The sequence below is a fragment of the Medicago sativa genome, chromosome 8 (assembly GCF_051527215.1).
Source record: "Medicago sativa cultivar Bolivia chromosome 8, Bolivia_mono, whole genome shotgun sequence".
NCBI classification, from domain to species: Eukaryota; Viridiplantae; Streptophyta; class Magnoliopsida; order Fabales; family Fabaceae; genus Medicago; species Medicago sativa.
Window position 1 is genome coordinate 52,281,352 of NC_140756.1, and position 23,892 is coordinate 52,305,243.

At 37.7% G+C, this 23,892-nt stretch overlaps 1 protein-coding gene across 4 annotated transcripts; it reads right to left on the reverse strand.

The window, feature by feature from the left end:
- Positions 1-783: 783 nt before the first annotated feature.
- LOC146899442 (G-type lectin S-receptor-like serine/threonine-protein kinase SD1-1) lies at positions 784-5,059 on the reverse strand. Of its 4 annotated transcripts, none has more exons than XM_085732913.1 (7): positions 3,720-5,059; positions 3,503-3,603; positions 2,480-2,660; positions 2,175-2,385; positions 1,808-2,045; positions 1,573-1,723; positions 784-1,487 (listed from the first exon to the last, which is right to left on the reverse strand). In XM_085732913.1, the coding sequence occupies exons 2-7, from the start codon at positions 3,535-3,537 to the stop codon at positions 1,182-1,184; spliced, it is 1,122 nt and encodes a 373-aa protein (XP_085589039.1). In that variant the 5' UTR covers positions 3,538-3,603; positions 3,720-5,059; the 3' UTR covers positions 784-1,181. The 4 variants fall into 4 exon arrangements, with proteins under 4 accessions (XP_085589039.1, XP_085589037.1, XP_085589038.1 ...); XM_085732911.1 differs by having other exon boundaries at positions 2,480-2,635; positions 3,487-3,603; XM_085732912.1 differs by lacking the exon at positions 3,503-3,603 and adding an exon at positions 3,184-3,208 and having other exon boundaries at positions 2,480-2,603; positions 3,642-5,059.
- Positions 5,060-23,892: the final 18,833 nt, after the last annotated feature.

Genomic DNA, 23,892 nt, shown 5'->3' on the forward strand with positions numbered 1-23,892 from the left:
ATAAGCAAAAAAAACAATATTGTAGATTCATTCATTTAATGATGTATGTGGTGCTTTATTATAGGCGCATACATCATTAAATGAATGAATCCGAAATGTTGATTTTCTTTATAATAGTGACGAGAAAAAGGTGCTAAAACTGCCATTAAGCGTAAAAAAGGCCACCTCTCCATTACGATGCGACAAATCCAGCACGAGCCACCGCCCCAATCGTTTCCGGTGATACTACAACGCTGGAAATTATCCAAAATCGTTTCCGGTGCCGTGACTGCAATCTGGAAATCATCTCCAATCGTTTCTGGTGCGTTCCGGTAATTGAAATCGTCGTGATACGAACCAGAATCGTGATCCTGACAAATCTGAAACGTGCAATGAAGAATCATTACAGATCAGAACCGGAATCGTTGAGATTCTGAATCGTTTTCGATAACTACAAGTTTTCTGATAACTATCTAATTCGGAAACGGCTGTTATACGTTTCAACAGAGAATCATGATCCTAACGATCGGAATCGGAAACTGGTAACAATACTTAAGCGAGTATGATAAGAGTGTCTCACACATTCATGGCACGAAAACCAAAAAGATACAACCGGATATTCAAATCTTTAAAAAAGAGAAAGTATACGTGCATAAGTGAAACAATCTTTGAGATAAGGGTGCAAACTTAAATTTTCAGGGGATTCAAAATTGAAATTGGATAGATTAGTAGGTGTAATTTTAAGAACCCAGGGGTTTCAACTGCATCCCTGAGGTGTCGCCAATGGGTACACATGTAGGGGTATAGGGTAAAATTTCCAACCGACAAATGTTACGTGGTTGCTCCAATTTTTGTTTAGGGCATTGATTGTGAACAATTTGTTGTGTGTACTTAGAATTCTATTGAGGACTCAATAAAATGCTGTTGTCATTCATGAGTATGATTCGAAGTGTCCATTTCTTGAGTATGAGATCATTGAATTATGAACACAAATATGAACGCTGAACACACACTGACAGTAACACGAGATATTAGTAATACTTTCAAAAAATTGAAGTGATTGACTATAATACATGTGTCAATATCGCATTGGTGTCGAGACATTAACATGTGTCGAGACACACCTTCAATATGAATTGTCGATGCTACACAATTCATGTTTCCAAGATATTAGCGTCTTTGTTTTCCATTTGATCTTTTTTTCATCTGGCTTCTAATAAGGTGATAGTCATCTTATTGGTTATGCTCTTTTCACTTTGACCTGACTTGGAAGTTTCTGCAAATGAATCCTTGTTTACATAGTAACCAGGCTCTTTTGGCTTTGCAAATTCACCATCACTCCCCAACATTAGAATCACAGAAGGCATACCAGGCCTATCCTCTGGAAATTGCTGGACACACAAGAGACTGATATGAATGCAACGCAATGCCTCTGATTCAACACAAGAATCCTTTATGTTTTTGTCAATTAGTTCTAAAGCCCTTCCCTCTTTCCATAAACTCCATGCCTAAAGTGAACCATGGAGATTAAAATTAGAAAATTGTAAAAAATTACTTACATAAGTACTTATATGTATCACATCAAATACTTACATAAGTGACAAGGTTAGGAGATTCGTTTTCGACATAAAAACCTCGACTTCTTTTTCCACATATAATCTCCAACATCAAAATTCCAAAACTGAATACATCAGATTTCACAGAAAAAAGTCCATCTGCAGCATACTCTGGTGCCATGTAGCCGCTGCAACATACAATCGAAACAAAAACAAAAAAGTTAAAACGGTCACCAAAATCATCAAATTCAGCTAGGTACGGAGATACTTACTAAGTTCCAACAACTCGGCTTGTATTTCCATGAGTCTGATCTAATCCAAAAATTCTAGCTATGCCAAAATCTGATATTTTCGGGTTCAACTTGTCATCAAGCAAAACATTGCTTGGTTTGAGGTCTCTATGAATTATCCTCAGTCTCGAATCTTGATGAAGATAAAGAAGACCTCGGGCAATTCCACAAATAATGTTAAAGCGCTTAGGCCAATCCAGCAGTTTGCTTTTGGTATCATCTGTTTCATAAGTAGATTTATTGACCTATTTGGATTTAGATTTCAAATTTTATTTTCATAATCTCCAAAGTGATATTGGAATCATTAAATTAGTCTACCAATGTATAAGAATGTTTGAAATATTCATACCAAAAATCAACCAATTTAAGCTATTGTTTGTCATGTACTCATACACTAGCATTCTATGTTCTTCCTCGATGCAACAACCAAGAAGTTTAACAAGATTTCTGTGTTGAAGTTTTGCTATAAGTTTTACTTCATTCTTTAACTCATTAATTCCTTGTCCAGAGTCACTTGAAAGACTCTTCACAGCAATTTCTTGTCCACTTGCCAGTCTTCCCTACATAATAACATATAAAAGTAAATTAAGACACTTTTTAATCACATCGATAGTATAGTTAATCTTTTTTCGTACATAATAAATACTTAATTACCTTGTATACAGGTCCAAAACCGCCTTCACCAATCTTGTTCTTTATTGAGAAGTTATCAGTGGCAGTAACTAAGGTTGAATATGTAAGCAGTGGGAGATCGAGATCATCCTCATTTTCACTACCTCTGCCACCTTCTAGTTCAATAATTTCTGAATCCTCTGATAAAAAGGAACAATGGCTTCTGTTTAGTTTAAGGCATGAGGTATGAGGTATGTGATAAATCATTAACTTTGTAGGGTGAAGGGTCTAAATTCTCCTTTATAATTAATTTTTTTATTTTAAAAGCAGAAATTTATTAAAAAATTCCTTATCCAAGCACAAGCTAAGCAATTGAAGCATTCTACAAGGCCTGGCCAACCTAATACAATTTAGTCTCAAACACCAAAGAATCACAAATTATATATACCCCGTACATGATTAAATAGCCGAGACAAATTAGATAAAGACCGTAACTGTAAACTTCAATGAAACCGAAGCTGGATTGAAGCATTAGTAAGTTTCTATCTTTAGATATAAGCCTCCAAACCATCTCAAAGCGGCAACCTCCAATACAACTACTCTCCACAACAGTCCACACAAAAGATAAAAATTCCAGCAAGCACGCTTAACAAAAGAATGAAAATGACTACTGACATGCTGCTGAAAACAGACCATACATGATTATCAAACCAGCACACAGCATACACCTTCAAATTTTAGATTACTTGATCTGCAATTTTTCAAAAATTGCTCACAGCTTTTACTTTTGCTCAGATATCATAATAATGCACACTAGGCTTCACGATACGTTGGAAGAGTAGCAGCCTCAAATGTATTTAGTTTGGTAAGTTACATTTTGACTCTGATTAAATTTGACTGTAAGAACACGCACACCATCTCATTCACTAATTTAAGTACTTCTTATCCTTTGTAAGTAGCCCAAATGATTTTCTTAGAGTTCATCCTAGTTCAACAAAAAACAATTCTACCATCCATTTAGGGAAAATATAGATAAAAAAGTTTCATACCGGTTATTCTCATTGCCGCAGTATGTAGAGACGATATCCAAAAAATAGCATCCCGAGATGCTATAATGATGCTAGCAAGAATGCTTATCAGATCCTTCTTGAGCCCATTATGTCCCTCTTCAAAGTTAAGTGTATAAGACCAAAATAAATAAAACATGTATGTGTGTGTGTATATATATATATAAATTTGATGGGTCCATGGGAAAAAAAAATCATAAAAAAGATGTCCTTACCTTTGCCTAATTCTGAAGCATCCATTCGAATATATAGATCCTGACCATCATTTTCATACTCCCTAATATCAATTAAATCACCAAACCACATGACACAGCCACTGCCTTCTCCTGTTATGTTAGAATTAGTATAAGCCGTACAAGAACAATTATTCAAGCATTTCAGTCTACATTCATTTAGACCTATTGTTTGATCTACCCAAGTATGTGTACAATCTGGAACTTTCAGACCTTTCACTTTCACAAATCCATCACTGAGTTTGTTAGTACAGTTTAACGGTTTGTTTCGGACACATCCTTGAGACCAATCAGATGAGTTCCAAGCAGCTGGAGACCTAGGGCTAAACCCTGATAAGCATTCACATAATAGTGAGCCTGTGATTGTGCAAATACCGCAGACTCCACATTTTTTATAATAGTCACACCTGTCTTTTGGTAGTGATTTCATAACGTTCCAAATTTGTTGATCTTCGGACCATACGTATCGATAATAAATTGAATCCGTTTGATTCAACTCCATTCTTGATATTACAGAATCGTTCAACATACTGTATGTATAGTATATCTCATCCTTATTAGACACAAAATTGTAAGCGTAAACATTGTTAGGCTTTTGATCTGGTACACCACTAAAGTGCAATCCATTCCATGGTCCAATTCTAACAAATTTCTCTGTTCCTTTCATAAGATATTGTTCAGGATAATTATAAAGTAACGAACCCCAATATAAGACTCCTGGTGATGGATCGTCAGGACTTTTCCAAGACGTCATTCTCCTTTCCGTACGAGTTCTAAGATTCCAACCTAACTTCATCCCCGGAAGTATTGTATCAGAAGGGTAATCAAAACTCTGCCACAAATAGACTTCTGGGTTTGTTTCCTTCTCGTCTCGTATCACAAGATTCCCTGAATCCAAAAGTTGTGCAACTGGATCCACGGAATCTTGTTGAGATGTTGTATACCAAACTACTTCGTCTCTTTGTTTAAGGACAAGGTTGCCAGTGTTGTTTAGTGTTAGGATTCCGGAGGAGGAATCATTGATGGGTTTGACACCATTTGCAACCCAAACAACAGTTTGTACTGGGATATTCTTATACCAAATCCCCAAGTAGCTTTTGTTGGAATTCAAAGGACTGAAGAAACCAAGTACAAATTTTTCACCTTGTGAAACCAAGGTCATGCCATTAGTGAAGGATTGGGAGATACTAAGAGTATCTACTGCTATGGAAAATTTGAGGTAAGGTAGAAGAAGTATACATGTAAGATTTATCAAGAAGGAAATAGTATCAATATTCATTGAATTTGATCTTTTGCATGTGTCCATTGTTTGGACTTTGGATATATAAATTATTCATGAATAGAGCTAAATATCAAAGCTGTTTAAAGCAGAAGCAACGTAGAAACAACAAATTAAGTTGAAAACAAAGCACATATATCATTACATTTGTGGAATATTATTATCAAAGGTCTTTGGAGTGCGTTAGTGTATGACTTTGAAATAGAAAATGTTCATGCTACACTTAATTAAGATAATTATAATATTAGTATAGTATTATATATGGTGGAATTTTCCTTGCCGTTAAGATAATTATAATATTAGTATAGTATTATATATGGTGGAATTTTCCTTGCCGCGTTAGAAAGATGTGTCAAGAAGTTGACATTTTTTGAAGGAAGTTGGCATTGATGACTGTTATATTGTAATGTTATATACGACTTTAATAATTATGTTTGACTGGAAATCAATGAGTTCTCCGTTTGGTTGTAGAGATTTTTTTTTTTGGTGTAGGTTGTAGAGATGGAGGGAGGGGATATTTTAATTTATATTTAATTGGTTTAATTAATATTTAGGAAAAAAATATTTAGAAAAGATGGGAGGGGATCATGGGAGGGAAGAAAAATTTCTCTAAGATCTATTAATAATATTTTAATTATGTTGCATTCCTATAAATAAATAAATAATTATTTTGCAAAATTACCATCGGTTAATTTTACTTGCGGGTCTCTTATTTCTTTTCTACTTTTTCCTGTTACTCTAGTTTCCTTTGTTGTTGTCCTTTTTTTCTTTCTTTCAAAGCTGTTGTTCCTTCTAGACGAAACTGGAGGTCTATGGAAAACAGGACAGCTTAATGTTTATCTAATTTTAAAAATTTGTTTTTTAAAATTTTTGGAAAAAAATCTAAATATTTTTCTGATTTTTTGGATTTTTTATTTTATTTTAAGTTAATTTTCATATATTTTAAAAATAATATGATGTGGATGGCATTTTTTACACGTGGGCAATTAAAAAAAATGCCAAATCAGCGCCACATATTAGATTACTGTGAGTTGGATGGGGGTTTTCCTGGAAAATAAAAATTTTACAAGGACGAAATCCAACTGAAAATTTTACGGGGGTGAAAACCAGAAATGACCTATATTTCGGGGGCGAAAAACACTATTAACCCTCACATATTTGATGCAATGACACAATCTTTACCGTTCCATTCAAATATTAGATCGACCATGTCCCAAATTTATAAATTAAAAACATTAGCCATAACTTGGATCGTTTGATTTTGATCGATAGTCGTTGCATGAAATCTAAACTTATTAGATACGATGAATGAAATGTTTATGTTGAGAAATTATGAATTTAATCTATGCCATGCCCACCACTATTAAGAAATTGGGAGAAGTTTGAAAAGATCAACTTGAAGTTTTTCTCTTACAATATGACGGTCGATATGTACATGATTGCTCTCCACCCGGCACATTTTGCTCGCACCCCGCAGCCATGCCAAATTTACCCTTGTGCAAGTTAACTCACGCTGCGCAAGTTAACTCACGCAATGTTCTGTTTTTGAACAAAACGCATCGATCCGAACTCCAACCACCATTTTCTTTCCCTCCACCTTCAAAAACCCAAAAGTGCGATTTTTTGGGTCTAAATCATCATCCCAAATCATTGCAAATCGTCGGGAAGCAAGTTTCTACGCTCATCGAAGCATCAAATATCGGGTATTGTACCATCTAAACTCATCTCATTTTGCTTTGGTTTTCCTGCTTGGTTCGTCTGTTTTTGTAGGGACTAGGGCATGGTACGAAAGTTAACTTGCGCGGAGGTTAGCTTGCTGCGCGACTTAAGCTGGGTTCGCGGACAAGGGGTGAAGGCCGGATTTGGTGTTTGTATAGATAAATCCGTTATAAAAAGGCCGTACTTGACGATGCAATGTGAAAGGAGTGGGGTATACATGCCACCTAAGACAAGGAAGAAGCCAGAGACCTTGAAGGCATTGGCTCAAGGAAATGTAATTGTTAGTTTAGGTTGAAAGGTTTCTTTGATAAAGATACAAATGATTGGTGGCTTGCAATGCTTTGTGGAATGCACAACCATGACTTGGAGGTGGGAAAGTTACAAGGACACAACTTCTCAAAGATGATAGCGACGTTGATTTTATGTTTAAGGTAATGGTTGAGAATAATACTTTGTATCTTTTTGTCCGATCCGTTGAAGTGTAATCGTTATTTAAGTGTAATAGTGTAATGTTTGACCGTTTATGTGAGACTATGTAATTTTATAAATTTATGGACAAATTTGTGTAATTTGGATCGTTTACGTGTCATTAAGTGTGTTTAAATGATTACGGGTCATTACCGGCGAATTTGTGTAATTTGGACCGTTTGGATCGTTATGTGTGATTATGTGATTGTGAAAAAAATGATGTTTTGGTGTAATTTTGATCGATTGTGTCGTATTATCCAATAATATTGTTAAAGCGGCGTAATTAGGTTCAATTACGAGCATATTAGGGTTTGGACCCAAGCGCATTCAATGCACATCGGTACGGCATTTAATGCCGTTACGATATATCGATAGTGCGTGAGTTAACTCGCGCAAGTGTAATACATTGTGTGAGTTAACTCACGTAGTGCTTTAATACATACATGACTATGCGTGAGTTAACATGCGCATAGTTTTACTCTTGCGCATCTTAAGTCACGCAACGTTACTTAACTAACGCATAGTATTACACTTGCGTTAGTTAACATGCGCAAGGGCAAAATTGGCATGATTTGCGGGGTGCGAGCAAAACGTCTTGGGTGGAGAGCAAAATTCCGATATGTATGTGTTTTGTTCGTTCATGAAATGTAGGATTGGCCTTTTAATCTATGCCATGCCCACCACTTTTAAGCCTTGGCCTTTTACCTATCAAAGGCTTTATTTTAAGGAGAGTTGCTTTTCGACAAAGAATACTTCCAATTGACACATGGAAATGACCTTAATGCCCCCGGCGGTTGTTAGCTTGCCGCATTTGGAAAACACGCCGGTAGTTAACTACCGTTGAGTGCCAGCGGTTGTTAACTACCGCCGAAGCCGAATGTAGCGGTTGTTAAGCGCCACTACGTGCTTGCCCATTTTCCGAAGCTCATTTCCATCTTCCTTATTTTGTGTCTTTCCTAACCAATTTTATCTTTCATTTTCATCTAAAAATTTTATCAAATAACCAATTGAAAATTCTTCTAAAATTTTCATCTAATAATACCTAAACTTATTCATCCAATATTTAACGGGAACATGGTAAAATTAAAACGCAAGAAATAATATAAAACGAACGTACGTATATGTCATAAAAATAGGAAAATGTACGGAACATGTCATAATAATACATCATGATCATCATACTCAAAAAATACATAAGTAAATCCTAATACTAATTAATACTGCCTAGCACTGCCTCTGTTGCCCCCTGCGCCGCACAGAAATCGATAAGTAAGGACGGGCTCGGTAGCACTAACTATCCGCAAGACCTCCTGGACAACCTCCTCTTTGGTCATCTCGCCATGCACGGCCGCAATATCTCGGGCTATGTGCGCCACATCCCGGACGATCGTCGGTGTGTCGGGCATCTCCCTGGCATGCTCCTCCTCAATCGGTTGCTCGACGTTCGCCGGCTGGGAGGGGATCCCTCATCAGGTGGGAGAATGCGAGGGTGAGAGATTGTGGCATACCAAGCCATGTAGCCGGGAACATGATGCCACGGTGTCGACACCCATCTACCCAACCACCTACTAACCATGCCGGCGTCCATCAACACGGTAGTCGGCATCGTGCAGGCACCCGAGGGATAGGCGAAGGATGTCCGGGAACGTCTGGACAAAGGAGAACTGCCTCTTCACCCGCTCGAGGCAAATGACGGTACACCCTCTCCTTCCCGCACATGTGCCATCCCGAGTAAGTGCACATCATCCGAAATGGGTGGATGTCTCTGCGATCACCATAGGTAGAAAACCGACGTCATCCACCTCCAAGCGATCCGGGCGTGAGCGGTAGTGGTGCACACTCGTATGGCCTTTGGTAGTGAGCCATCTCCCATCACATGGTGTCCGCGGGTCCCAATTCGGGTTACGCCTCCTTGGGTAAGGACACGACAAATGCTCCAAAATCCATCCCCGCAACAAAATAAATAATAGTCTAACATTATAAATAATAGTCTAACAAAATAAATAATAGTCTAACAAAATAAATTATTCGAGTTAAATATTCAATAAATCTAAAACATTATAAAATAGTCTAACATGATAATAAAATTTATAAAATAAATTCATAAAGAAATTAAGATAAATATTACCATCAAAAGAGTCGCGAGCCGGCCATCGTTCGTTATTCAAGATAACGAGAATCATCCGAATAATCATAGAGGTAGGCTAAGGTCATCCCTCCCCACGACCACTTCCCAATCGCCCCCAAGTCCGTCATGCAATCCGGATATATCAAGTCGACGTGTCTCCGTTTGTTTTGTTAGTGAACGGCGCACAACCGACAAGATATAAAAGGAAACTCCTCACACAACACGCCCTCCTCCCCGGCTCTCTCCTGCATCTCCTCCCTCGATTGTGGACGCTCAAGCCGTCTAGCCTCGGTCGAGTGCTCCTCATAAACCCGCTTCGGTGCGGGATAACCGATATGACCGGGAGATTCATCCCTAACCCGATCTCTGGCATCGGCATCCGACATGCCCGGCAACCTAGTCATCATATAAATTGATCGGTCCCGATCCATCGACTCGTCGTGCTCCAACATGCAGCGGTAAATAGGAATGTGCAGAAGATTATGCACATCGTCTAGAGTGATCGTCATCTCCCCCACGAGGTAGATGAAAACTACTCGTCTCCGTGTGCCACCTCTCGCATAGAGCACGTATCATCGCATGGGTCACGGATCGAATACCCAATGTGTATCAAACCAAGGAGGCCGAGACCCCTCCACGAGGCTCCCAAAACCATCTCAAAGCCTCCTCCGGCTTATCAAGCTCCTTCAACCTCTTCCTTGTGTTTACGCACTTATAACCCACTTGATCATGCCACTTCGAAATTCAAGATAAATAAGACATTGTCACTATTTTAAATGATTCAAAAACTTACGCTACATTATATTAATTAATTAAACAACTTACGCTACGTTATATTAATTAATTAAATCACTTACGCTACGTTATATTAATTAATTAAACAACTTACGCTACCTAATTTTAATTAATTAAAGCACTTACGCTACGTTATATTAATTAATTAAACAACTTACACTACGTTATATTAATTAATTAAATCACTTACGCTACGTTATATTAATTAATTAAACAACTTACGCTACATTATATTAATTAATTAAACAACTTACGCTACATTATATTAATTAATTAAATCACTTACGCTACGTTATATTAATTAATTAAACAACTTACGCTACCTAATTTTAATTAATTAAATCACTTATGCTACGATATATTAATTAATTAAACAACTTACGCTACGTTATATTAATTAATTAAATCACTTACGCTACATTATATTAATTAATTAAACAACTTACGCTACATTATATTAATTAATTAAACAACTTAAGCTACATTATATTAATTAATTAAATCACTTACGCTACCTAATATAATTAATTAAAACATTTAAAGAATTTTAAACAATTTAAACACTTACATTATTGTGGTTCACCCAAAGAGGTTTCGCCACATGCCTCGAGTAGTCGGACAACAATGCCAAGGTCCGAGGTCCTCCGGGAAAGGGAGCCTCTCCCGGCGGGATAGGGTGGTATCCGCCGAACACGACCACCTCGTCGTGGCTGAGGCCGACGCTCGAGCTCGTCGGGAATAACATTTGTGCCTCCATATAATCTGCCACAACATCCTCTCGGCTCCCCCTCATCATCTCCCATCTCCTCATCTGTGCCTCGGCCTCCGGCGGCGGCTGATAAAACATTCTCTCCTCTATCCGATCATATCCAGCAAAACCCTCATCCGCATACCTAGCATAATCATGCAACGGTGTCGAATCAACCACTGGGAGGAGTCATCCACATGTGCCTCGTGACCGTGAGCCCTCTCCATGAATCCTCGGGTCCCTGCGCTTCCGAGGCTTAGGGACATACGGGTCATCAGCCCTCCTTTCTCTCCGAGCACTAGCGGTACTCGCCTCTTTACCTCTCCGCATCCTATCTTCTCTAATAACCATTCTGCTCGCTCATCCGTATCCCTAGCCATATCTGTACAAAACAAATTTTAAAAAACATAAATAAGTTCACAACGTATTTAAGAATACAATGTGTCTAAGCATTTACTTAAGGCATTGAACATAGGCAAACATAGGCATTCATACAATGTGTTTAAAACTTTTAAGGCATTGAACATAGCAAGTAACATGTAACATATCAAAAAAAAATTGTATAATGTAACATATCAAAAATGAAACTTAGGCATTCATAAAATTTAATATAACACATTCATCATACTTTATATAACATACCACATTATGTCATACTTAAACTTGCCAAAAAATGTCAAAATCCAAGCTTATAATAATTACAACATATATACATTATAAAATTAAACATATTTGAAAAAAAATTACACAAAAAAAGCAAGATTTCCTCACTTATGCATTTTATCAAACACCTTATGTGCATTCTAAATTAGGAGCATAAGTAGTGTTACTTGAACATCTAAACGGCTACATTGTACCTACATTGTCTCTAAACAACAATTACAACATAAACAATCCATCAAACAGTCTAAATCATGCATAATTTTTAATTTTCTAACCTAACCTAAAACTACCTAAAACTAACATTTTGCTCAAAATTATCAAAACTAACACCCTAAACAAACTACATTACATGTAAATAAGAAGAAGAGAACTTACTTGTAATCTAATTGAAGAAATTGGGCTCAAATTCGTGCAATTGAAGTTTGGAGAAATTTGGAAGAGAGTTTGATAGTGTTTGTGTTTCTGGAAAATGAAGAAATGAGGGTTCTAGTGTTGTTTAATCGCAGAACATAGCGGTTGTTAACAACCGGCGGCACTCAACGGTAGTTAACAACCGGCGTGTTTATAAGCGGTTGTTAACTACCGCCAGTATTAATGTCATTTCCATGTGTCAATTGGAAGTATTCCTTGTCAAAAAAGCAACTTTCTATTTTAAGCTTGGTGTGGCCTTTTTAAAAGTATGGCTTGGCCTATTAGCCTGTCTAAAAGCCTAGTTTGTGGTACAAATTTCAAACGAGTTTGTTCATCAATTTTTTTTCCTTTCAATTTGTGCAACGTACTTAATATAGAGATCAACATTAATTAGATACAAATTAAACTAATAAAACACAACTGTAAAATTTATAGATGGATAGAAACTCAAGAATAATCATGGGCGATAACGGCAAGGATTTCAAACTTAAACTAATAACCATACATGACCTTAGGCATATCAGTAGCAAGCCTTAACAATTCACACAAATCAAATAACCATATCGGTAATTCTTTATATATATATATATATATATATAAAATAAATTTGGAAAAATGTAATATACTCATATACGGGTCGGCTGATAGGCTTGATAGGCTTTTTTATAAGCCTAAGCTCGGCTTAATTAAATTAATAGGCTTTTTAGAAAGCTTAAGCTTGACTCATTTATTAAACGAGCTAGGCCGAGCCGGACTTTTATTAGGCCGAGCCATAGGCCCCTGGCGAATGATATTTGGCCATGTGTTGGTCAAATAGATCAAACGACGAATGATTCTTCTGTATGATGTAGGATCATGAGGTGCAACCATTTAATTTTATGGGTTGTTTACAATCTTCAACCATAGGCGTGCTGGCTGGTTTGTTGCTAGTAAACTCGTGTCTGATAGAATATCAAGGGTGTATTTCCTTTGACATATATGGATGCCTTTTTAGAGCGTGAAATCTCCAATCCAAGGAAAAACCTTCAAGTCTCCATGCTCTTTGATATGGAAAGATGAATGTAGAAATTTCTTTACTAAATCTATCTCAGATTCAGAATTACCTGCAAGTATAATTATCATCAACGTAGACTAACAAAATTGTGAAAGTAGGTTTCTTACTCAAACAAACAATGATCTTAGTTAGAAAGACGAAAATCAAAGTGAGGTAAAGCATTTGAAAGTTTATAAAACCATTGCCTACTTGCTTGTCTTAATCTACAAAGGGATTTATTTAAACGACAAACTTGGTTGCGTTTTGAAACATGATATCCACAGGGTCATATATACTTCCTTATGGAGATCTCCATGAAAGAATGTATTGTCAACGTCTAATTGTTTTCAAAATAAATTTTGAGTGGCAGCAAAGGCAAGAATTAGTCTCATTGTGGTCAATTTTCCCAGTGGAGAAATAGTATCAAAGAAGTCCACGCCATCAAGTTGAGTGAAGTCTTTGGCAACAAGCCTAACTTTGTATCTTGTTAAACTTATGATCCACTAAGTTAACTTGCTATGCAAGTTAACTAGTCTTCCATGCTCACCTTACCATGTACCTCACTTAGAGTAGCATAGCCTCTTAGTGAGTATTGTTATAGACGGCTATATATAGTTATAGTTCTATAGTTCCTTTATATATACGAATGTAACCAACTCATATGATTCAATAACGAAATTACATTTTCTGCATTTTTATCTCTTTCTTCTTCATCAAGTTTCTGGTTTTTCTCCATCTTCATGCTGGAAGATGATGAACTTCATGATGGTATCGCAGCTCTTTTGAGCTCTGCGTGCACCACTTCTTCTTTCTTTTCTTTTCTTTTGTTCCTTTTCACCATGGTGTGTGGTGGTAGCGAAGGTGAGAAAAACACAAAAAGGGGGGTTGAATTGTGTTTTTGAAAAATTCTTCGTTTCTCCTAAACACCGAACACAACGATCGAAGCTAAGTGAGACGGCTTCGAAGTGATTATCGAGAATCTATATGCGGCGGAAAAAAAACGAGAGAGAGAGAAGAAGAAAGACACAAAGCAATTATACGGGTTCCTTCCACAAACCGGAAGTAGTCCTGTCCCCCTTGCACTTCCAAGGAGAGTTCACTATGAGTAATATACGATTACAAATGCTCGAAGCACACAAGCAAGAGACTTCCAATGCTCGAAGCACACAAGCAAGAGACTTCCTTTGCTCAAGAACACAATCAAGAGACTTCCTGCTCAAGCACAACCGCAAGAGACTTCCTAACTAAACAAAATTACACGTAAAATTGTTTAAGGTTGAACACTTGATATACAATCAGAGGTGCTCACAATACAAATCAGATACGGACTCAATGGACTTAAGAATTTCTAAGATATGACTTTGAGACACGAAATTCTAAGTGAATGCAGAACAATTTCAGCGAGAGGTTTGGTACTTGTGAAAATCTTGTGAGTCTTTCGTTCGGCGTTCTTGCATTACCAAAACTCTAAGTCTTCACTCCTTTATATAGAGGTGTGAAAGAGACGTTGTGAAATTGCCGGCACACCAAAGAGTCGTTGTTGAAGCTTGATCTTTCACCAATGATATATTGCACGATTTGGTTCTTGTCCTATGAAGAACAAATTTGAAATCCATTCCTTATCCAAAGGAACATATATGCGAGGCGAAACCGTATTCGTTTGTTTTCTTGTCTTGTAGCGTGGACACAAAACGAGTAGTGGAGAACGTGGTTGTACAATTCGTACAAAGTACAATGACCGTTGCAAAATTCCACTAATCCTTTGTTTGTGTTTTCGAATCCAATAGACGGCTTTTGCATTGATAATTCTTCAATTCTTGAATCTTTTGCAAATCCGAGTTGAGATTCGGCTTACGGTGAAATAGCTTCGATGATATGACTTCGGCTTCGATGATGCGGCTTCGATGATATGACTTACGGACTTCTTGTCTTCGGGAGCACTATTCTTACTTCGAAGCGTCTTAACTTCGGGAGCACTATTCTTACTTCGAAGCGACTTAACTTCGGGAGCGCTTTTTCTCTTCGGTAACAAGTTGCCTTCGGGAGCGTCCAAGCTTCAAATTTTTGTTGTTTCCTTTGCTCTTTATTTGCTCATTCATAACCAATGATGATGTAACTTTATAATTATGGTCATGTACACTTGAACAAATATTAGCTAGTCCAATTTACAATTTTTAATACCTTGTTATCATCAAAACTCTTTAAGGTTCATTGTTAAACACATTTTGTTCCAACAATCTCCCCCTTTTTGATGATGACAAACAAAAGTATTTAAAATTGATCAATTGTTGTTAATCTAATTAACAAGTTGACTTTGGGGTTACGAGGTTTGTAAGCTCGTAGTCGAGGTTTGTAAGCTCAAACTCCCACGAGTCGATAGTCTTTAAGGTGAGGTTTGTAAGCTCCCCCTAAGTTCTATTCGGGTTAATTAAATTCATTTTTCGCACAATAAAAATATCGAGCTTTAAAAAATTGAATCATTGAAAGAATTAACTTATAGATAAGAAGAATGGTTCAATTAATTTTACTTGAATTTTGATACTTCTTCGTTCGTTCATAGCTTATACCAATAAGGTAAAAAAATGATAGAAGTTTTTCAAAAATTTCAAATGCCATTAATGTTAATGGGGCTCGAGCCTTTAAATACTTGTCACATATGCTCCCCCTTTTGTCATTATCAAAAAAAATGAGATAAAAATAAGCATAAAAGACAAAAAGATTTGAGAAAAACTCAAACATGAGAGAGTATACTAAGAAATTAACTAAATAAATCGGACCAAAGTATATGAACATGAATATCCAAATATCGAAGCGGCTAAGCGGTCAGAATCATTTAAGCATTCGAAGCATTCGGAAAAATAAAACAAGATGGTTTCGAAGCAAGGACTAAAAATTTAAAACACACAACAAACAAAAGATAACACTAAGGTGTGCAACTAATGATTGGTTTGTTGTTGTTTCTTCATCTTCTCCATTTCTTCGGTTTTTGTCTTCAACGGTTCTTCAAGGTATTGTTGCCTCTGGAGAAGAACTGTTCCCTTTCCTTAGCCTCTTCTTCTTCTTGTGCCATCTGTTTCTTCGGAAGCTTACACAACCTTGCTTCTCTGGTCAAGTAGTCCTTTTACGAGAAGAAGGGCTGGTTTGCCGAGAGCGGTGTAGAACTTCTTACTGCGAGATTACGCTTCGGATGCTCCATTAAATTCTGACGAAGCTTCCTTGCTTCGATGCACTTAGCCTTTACATTTTCAATAAGCTCGGCTGCCCGGTTCGAAGAGATGCCCGGGAGTCTTCATATGCGTTGGTGAGATCAATTGACCTTCTTTGATCCACCGGATTATGCATTTGACTAAGGATTGTGAGAAGCTCGGCATTAATATATCCGGATTCCGGGATGTTTGTGGGTGGTTGTTCAAGGGTTTCAAGATCGGAATCACCGATTTCCGGGTCTTGAACGGGGTTAGGAAGTGGAATGGTAAAGTGTGTTTGTGTGTTTGAAGATGAGGGCTGGTCGAAGCAATGTGTACGGTAGAGGTTGAGGCTTGAACATTGACTTGAGAGTTGTCAACATCCATGGGAGTTGGTTACGGGAGTGTTCATTTTCGGTTGGTGGTTGCCGTGGTGAAGTTGATGTTTGAGTGTTGAGTTGGGGGTCAATGGTAGCTATTGGTGATTGTGGGGGTGTTGTGGGTTTATGTGGTTTAGGTGTTTGTTGATGGGGGTTTTACGAAACAACATTTTCGAAGCAGTACATGCAGGTTGTTTCGAAGGCTTTTTACGAGGTAAACTTGTCTTTGGGTAAGTCTCCTGAATAGTGTAGAATAAGATTGTCTAAGACGAAGTGTCTTCTATTGGTTCGAGTGCGATGGTGAAGAGAGTGAAATGGGGATAGGGGTATTTGGAATCTGGATTACACGAGCTGGGGCCGGCTTCGAAGTGATCTTGTGGACCGAGCGGCTTGAGGAACTACTTCGAAGTTCCATCTCCTGGAGCATCCTCCATAATAATCATCATTTCTTCTTCCTCGCTTGTCTTCGGTAGTCTTACCGGCAATGATAGCTCTTACTTCAGCCAATTTCTCTTTGAAGAACCTATCACGGTCTTCCATACCCAAAGCCTTGAGCTTTTCATCTCTTTGATGAATGTATTGTGCTTTTAGTTCCTTTTTGTCGATATAAAATCGAAGCACGTTCATCTGCCATCCTTTTCATTCTTGGAGTCATCTCAACCATAGGACTCACAAGTTGAAGGGGAGCCTTCTTCTTCTTCGGCTTGGGCTCGGCCTCTTCTTTCTCTATTTCTTCAAGAGCTTCCTCCGAAATTTGCTCTTTGGTGATTACCAAATCTGCCTTACCTTTTCTTCTTTTCGAGGAATAGAAGCGGCACCAACCTTCGCATCTTTCCTTTATCCTTGGCGAGAAACGATTTAGCATCGGACTTAGCAACTTTTTGCTTCTCGGTTATAGCAACGGCGGCTTCGACACGGTACTAGTTACGGCCCTTTTTCCTTTAGTAGAGAGCGGCATCGGATTCCGAACTAGTTACGGCTCTCTTTCCTTTAGTAAGAGCGGCTTCCTCACGAGAATTTGCAACTTCTTCCAAGTCGTACTCGGCTACTAACTTGGCTAAGATTTCGGGATTGCTTTCCTTAAAAATGGAAGGAAAGTCCACGATAATCTCGATCTCTTCGTGGTCATCTCCAACCACTTTTCATCTTTAGAGACTTCCTTGATGAACTTCATAGAGCATAAGCTCCACTGCTGCGATAGTCCTTTCGGCAATAGAGACATCGAAACATCTATCGAAGCATTCCTTGTCCTCTTTAAGAACTCACTACCACAATTTTGGCTTTTAATAGCACAATTTTAATAGCGTTTACGGATAAATGCTATTAAAAATGCAACTCATAGACTCGTTATAGCGCTTTTCGGTAAGCGCTAAGGAAAACTTGTTAAAAATTGGGTTAGATAGCGTTTTTCCATAAACGCTATTATTGTTGTTCGAACTAATAGCGCTTTTCCGAAACGCTATTGTTGGAGGGGGGTATACATAGCGCTTTTCACAAACGCTATGCTTGGCCTTTATGAAAATTAAAAAAGGCGGATTGTTTTTTTCGGTTTCGCGCACAAACTAAAACAAATCGGCTTCTTCTTTTCACAAACTAATAAAACACTTTCTCTCTCCAACATTGGGATTCAAAGTCGAACCACCGTCCTTCGAAAATCACGTTCTTCTCGAAAAACTATACCATTGTCCTTATCAAAATCACCTTCTTCTCAAAATCGAAACCACCTTCTTCTCAAAAAATCACCGTCCTTCCTTTGCATCAGAGAAAACCATCTTCTTCCTTCCTAAAACCACCGTTTATATTGAATTGAATCGATTCTCACTTTGTTCCTTCTTGTTCTATCTCACCCAAAGCTACAAAATCATCATTCCTTTGCGTTGAGTTCAATTCATTGCCAAAACCCTACGGTAAATCTCTCTCTCTCTCTCTCTCTCTCTCTCTCTCTCAAATTACTCATCTAGCTGTTTAGAGGTTAAACGACGCCGTACTGAATCTCATGTTTTTTTTTGTTGATTTATTTTTCTTGCTAATTTTTGTTTTACTTCAATTTTTTTGTTATTACTTTACTGATGTGATTAATACACCGTAATTTGGTTTACCTAGTGTTTAATTTTTTTTTCTTAGCTGATTTGTTTTGTTCTTATTTTAGCATCTCGGATTTTGGCGAGAATTTGCTAGGCTAGGAACAAGAATGGTTTCACAAATTAATACTTTTTGGAGGGTTTTGGTTTTATGTCCCCCTCATTTTCATCTTTATTTTGTACTTTTATAGTGAATTCGAAGATTGTAACGAGATTATCATGAATGTAATTTGCTATATTCATATTTCGGTATCTTATTATAGCGTTTAATTATAGCATTTTTGGTTACAAATTTAAAAAAAAAATAAAAATCTCAACTTTTATTAGCGCTTTTAGTTAAACGGTTTAAGAAACCTCTATTTGAGTAGAAAGGCTACGATAGCGCTTTTCGAAAGTGCTAAGAAACACTGTTAGAAAAGTTACTTTAATAGCACCTTTGGAATAAGGCTTTATTAGCGCTTTTACGCAAGCGCTATTGACGTGTTGCTATTTAATAGCGTTTGGAAAGCGCTATTATAGGCTCCTCACCTTTTATAGCGGGGGCTTTCTTAGCGCTTGAGAAGCGCTATTAACGGCAAAATAAGTGCTATTAAAGGGGGTATTTTGTAGTAGTGACTCCGGCACCCTTCCTTGAAAAAAGATTTCGAGACGGCAATCTTCCATAGGGTACTTGTTTTCTTCCTCTTATAGTGCTTTCGTTTATGGCCCGACAGAGATGATCCATTACATATTTGGGGAAGTTTATCTTTTCCGGAATAGCCATGAAGTAAATTGCTAGCTTCGTTGGTTGTTGGGTTGGTCGAGACCCTCTGCTCTTTGAAAGAAGCAATCATTGCGAATTTCACCAACATCTGTTGTTGTGAATCTCCATTTCGAAGGCTTGGCATCTTTCTTCCCACCCGAGAAGAGTGTTGTAGTAACCTTGTAGCGGGACATCTTCCTTCTGACTATTTCTTGGAATCTTCCCTCTGCATGCATTCTACAAGCTTTAGCTATAACGTCCTCGGTGATGGTTATAGGAATGCCCATCACTTCGGACCTTATTTCTAAGCTATCAAATGATGTAGGATTCATATCCATGGCCATTTTCCCTTTCTTTGACCCGGCTTGTTTGCTTACAACTTTTGCGGGCTTTTCATTGTACACTTCGGCTTTTAACCAAAAGTCCTTGACCAAGTTCACATATGTTGGCCCATTTAGCATCTTGAAATACTCGGACGACACGAGTCTCTATCAATCCTTCCATGTTTACTTCGTACTTCTTGAGTGAAGCAAAATCCACCGGTGACTCTACTTGAACTATTAAGGATTCCCATGGAATATCCATAGTCTTCTCTTTGTAGACGGACCCCGGATCTGGTACGCTTTGCATGTTTGATGTAGATTCTGAAACTTTTGAGCTTGATGATGCCATTTGATGATAGACGAAGATTTGAAGAAGATGAAGATTTTAGGGTTCTAAGGTTGAGAGAATGCGCTTACTTCGCAAGAAGTTTGAGAGCAAATGTGTTTGTTGTGAGTGAGTAGTGTGTGAATTGACAAAGTGTTAAAAGTAAAATGATTGCAATTCAAAAGAGACAAACAAACATAACATTAATGACAAAATTGAGGCGCGTGAAAAGTACTTTCAAAGCTATTAAATCATCATTGCCCTTTTAGTTATACACCAACACATACGAGCCACGTAAGAAGTTCACGGAAGTAACTACCAAGTTAGTGGGCCGAGAAGTTACTTTTTAAAAGGTAACTTCCAACGTTTCCACTAATTCAACTATTCGAAGCAACAAATCCAGCTTCGGACTTCGGATGCGACGTCATCATCGAAGCGAGTTTTCCTCAAAACCTCAATAAAGAGCTTCGATGGACTACCGCTTACGAACTAACTTCGAGAACCTAAAATCCTATTCGGGAGCAAGCAAGCATTTAATCGGATACAAAGTGCATGTTCAAATTTTTCTTTATAAAATCAAATCTTTCAACGAGTTAAAGGCTTAGTAAATATATCAGCCCATTGATTTTCGAGTATCAATGAATTGTATATCTAAAATTCCTTTTTGAACATAATCTACGATAAAATGGTGTTTGATTTCAATGTGCTTAGCTCTTGAATGCAAAATTGGATTTTTAGATAAACAAATAGCGACGATATTATCACAATAAATGGGAATACTGTTAGCGGTTATACGATAATCTTCCAAGCGATGTTTCATCCAAAGTAGTTGTGTACAACAACTTGCGAGTGAAATGTATTCGCCTGCTGTAGACATAGCAATAGTTGTTTGTCTTTTGCTAGCCCGGGATATAAGATTATCACCCGAAATTGACTATTGCCCTTTGGTTGACTTTCTTTCAATCCTATCACCGGCGTAATCGGCATCACGGAATCCAATTAGCTTATAATCTAAGGATTTCCTATAAAGGAGTCCAAGATTAGTTGTTCCTTTCAAATACTGAAGATTCTCTTGACGGCGGTCATATGAGATTCTCTAGGATACGATTGGAATCTTGCACACAAGCATACACCTTTGAATAAAATATACGGCATAGATGCGGTGAGGTATAACAAAGAACCAATCATACCTCTATACGGCTTTCGATCTACTTTAGCTCCTTCATCTTCTTTGCTTAAGTTGCACGTAGGGTGCATTGGAGTGTTCATCACTTTACAATCTTCAAGTTTAAACTTCTTCGAAGCTCCTTTGTGTACTTTGATTGATGAACATAGACTCCATCTTTGCATTGATTGATTTGAATGCCAAGGAAGAACTTCAGCTCTCCCATCATGCTCATTTCAAATTCATCCTGCATTAACTCGGAAAATTCCTTGCAAAGAGATGCATTAGTAGAACCAAATATTATATCATCAACATATATTTGCACAACAAGAATATCTTTCCCAAGGGTCCTTCGAAGAGTGTAGTATCAACTTTGTCCTCTTTTAAAATCATTTTTGATTAAGAAATTACTTAGTCTATCATACCAAGCTCTGGGAGCTTGTTTCAAGCCATATAGTGATTTCTTCGGTTTAAAAACATGGTCGGGATATTTAATATCCTCAAATCCAGGAGGTTGCTTGACATACACTTCTTCTTCTATGACACCATTTAGAAATGCACTCTTGACATCCATTTGATATAATATTATGCCATGATTAACTGCATAGGAAAGAAGTAACTACGATTGCTTCCAATCTTGCAACCGGAGCAAACGTTTCGGTGTAATCAATGCCTTCTTGTTGACTATACCCTTGTGCAACAAGCCTGGCTTTGTTTCTTGTTACTTCACCTTGCTCATTCAGCTTGTTTCTGAATACCCATTTTGTTCCAATAATGTTCTTGTGAGGTTTGGGTACAAGATCCCACACATCATTTCTTTGAAATTGATTCAACTCTTCTTGCATAGCTAGGATCCATCCATCATCTGAAAGTGCTTCATCAAGTTGTTGTAGGTTCAATCATTGAGATTAGTCTAATCATTGACTCTTCTTGTACGAAATGTGATCTTGTTCTTCTTGGTCTATCTTTGTTTCCAATGATTAGCTCCTCGGGATGTGAAGACTTGTGTTTGAATGTGTTTACGGGAGGATCTTCTTGATGTGAGCCATCTTGTGCTTCATCGAAGCGAGTTTCATCTTGCGCTTCGATGTGGGTTCGGCACTGGACTATCTTCGGACTCGGCTATCGATCGGAGTTGGAGTAGCTTCGGAAAGCTTGTATCTCTGCAAAACTTTCACCTTGCTTTGAAGTTTTATCTTCAAGCTCCTTGTCATCAAATTTAACGTGCATAGATTCTTCAACACAGAGTGTTTCGAATTATACACTCTATATGCCTTTGACCTTTCGAGTAACCTAAAAAGATTCCTCTTTGGGCCTTGGCATAAAATTTCTTTAGGTAGAGCTTGTTGTTCAGAATGTAACATGTACATCCAAATTGATGAAAGTAAGAGATATTGGATTTTCTTCCTTTAAAGAGTTCATATCGTTTTCTCCAAAATAGGTCTAATATAGATCCTGTTTTGAACATAGCATGCCGTATTCACTTTGCTTCGCCCAAAAATGTTTTGGTAACTTGTTTTCATGAATCATGGTTACGGCCATCTCTTGTAAAGTTCTATTCTTTCTCTCTACAACCCCATTTTGTTGTGGTGTTCTAGGAGAAGAGAATTCATGGAAAATTCCATGTTTTTCACAAAAAGCTTCAAATGGCTCATTTTCAAATTCTCCACCATGATCACTTCGATTTTCAAAATTTTTGATTCTTTTTCGGATTGAATTTGAGTGCGAAGCTCTTGAATACATCACACGCAACATCTTTACTCTTTATGAATTTCACCCAAGTCCATCTGTTGTAATCATCAACAATGACTAATCCATATCTACTTCCATAAAAGGATGCGGTACTCCTTGGTCCAAATAAATCAATATGGAGTAATTCTAAAGGTCTTGAGGTTGAAACAATGTCTTTGGTTTTAAAAGATGATTTCACAATTTTCCCTCTCGACATGCACCACGAGTGCATCTGAATGATAGTCGATGTCTGGTAGCCCTTTCACAAGTTGTAACTTACTAAGCTTAGAGATTAACCTCCGGTTAGCATGTCCCAACCTTCCGTGCCACATCCATTTCTTATCATTCAGCGATAGTAGGCAAATCACCTTCGATCGGCCCGGTTCGGAAAAATTGATTTTATAGACATTGTCAACTCTCTTTCCCTTGAACACAATGGATTTGTCTTCCTTGTTGATTCTTGTACGGTTGGGTTTTTCAAAAAGCACATCATAACCATTATCACAAAATTGACTAATGCTCAAAAGGTTATGTTCAAGACCATCTACCAACCATACATTATTAATTGAGGTAGAGGAATTACCAATAGTTCCCGTACCTATGATCTTTCCCCGACCGGGTTGCCTCCAAATTTCACATTTCCTCCCTCTTTCATTGTTAAGTGAGGAACATAGACTTGTCTCCTGTCATGTGTCTTGAGCAACCACTTTGTCTAGGTACCATGATCTTTGCTTTAGCCTTTGCTCCTAGAACATACCTGCATCATTGACATTTTTAGATTTAGGTACCCATTGTTCTATGGGTCCTGGAAGGTTAGTACTTAAGGCTTTACTCTTCACTTCTTGTACCTTGTCTTGTGAGTTGGGTTGCTTCGATTAACCATCACCTTAGGTTTTGGTACTTCGAAGCGATGGCTGTCTTCTTCGAAACTTAGACTTCGGAGAACCCTGGATTTTGGTTTCACCGGACTACGAGGAAT

Bases quoted from the DNA above. Each gene is read 5' to 3' on its own strand.
- LOC146899442 (XM_085732912.1), bottom strand. From the start codon at position 5,043: ATGGACACATGCAAAAGATCAAATTCAATGAATATTGATACTATTTCC. The intron at 2,386-2,479 runs GTAATTAAGTAT...GTTATTATGTAG, and splicing joins GTTTTGGACCTGTATACAAG to GGAAGACTGGCAAGTGGACA. The intron at 2,046-2,174 runs GTATGAATATTT...CTTATGAAACAG, and splicing joins CTTAAATTGGTTGATTTTTG to ATGATACCAAAAGCAAACTG.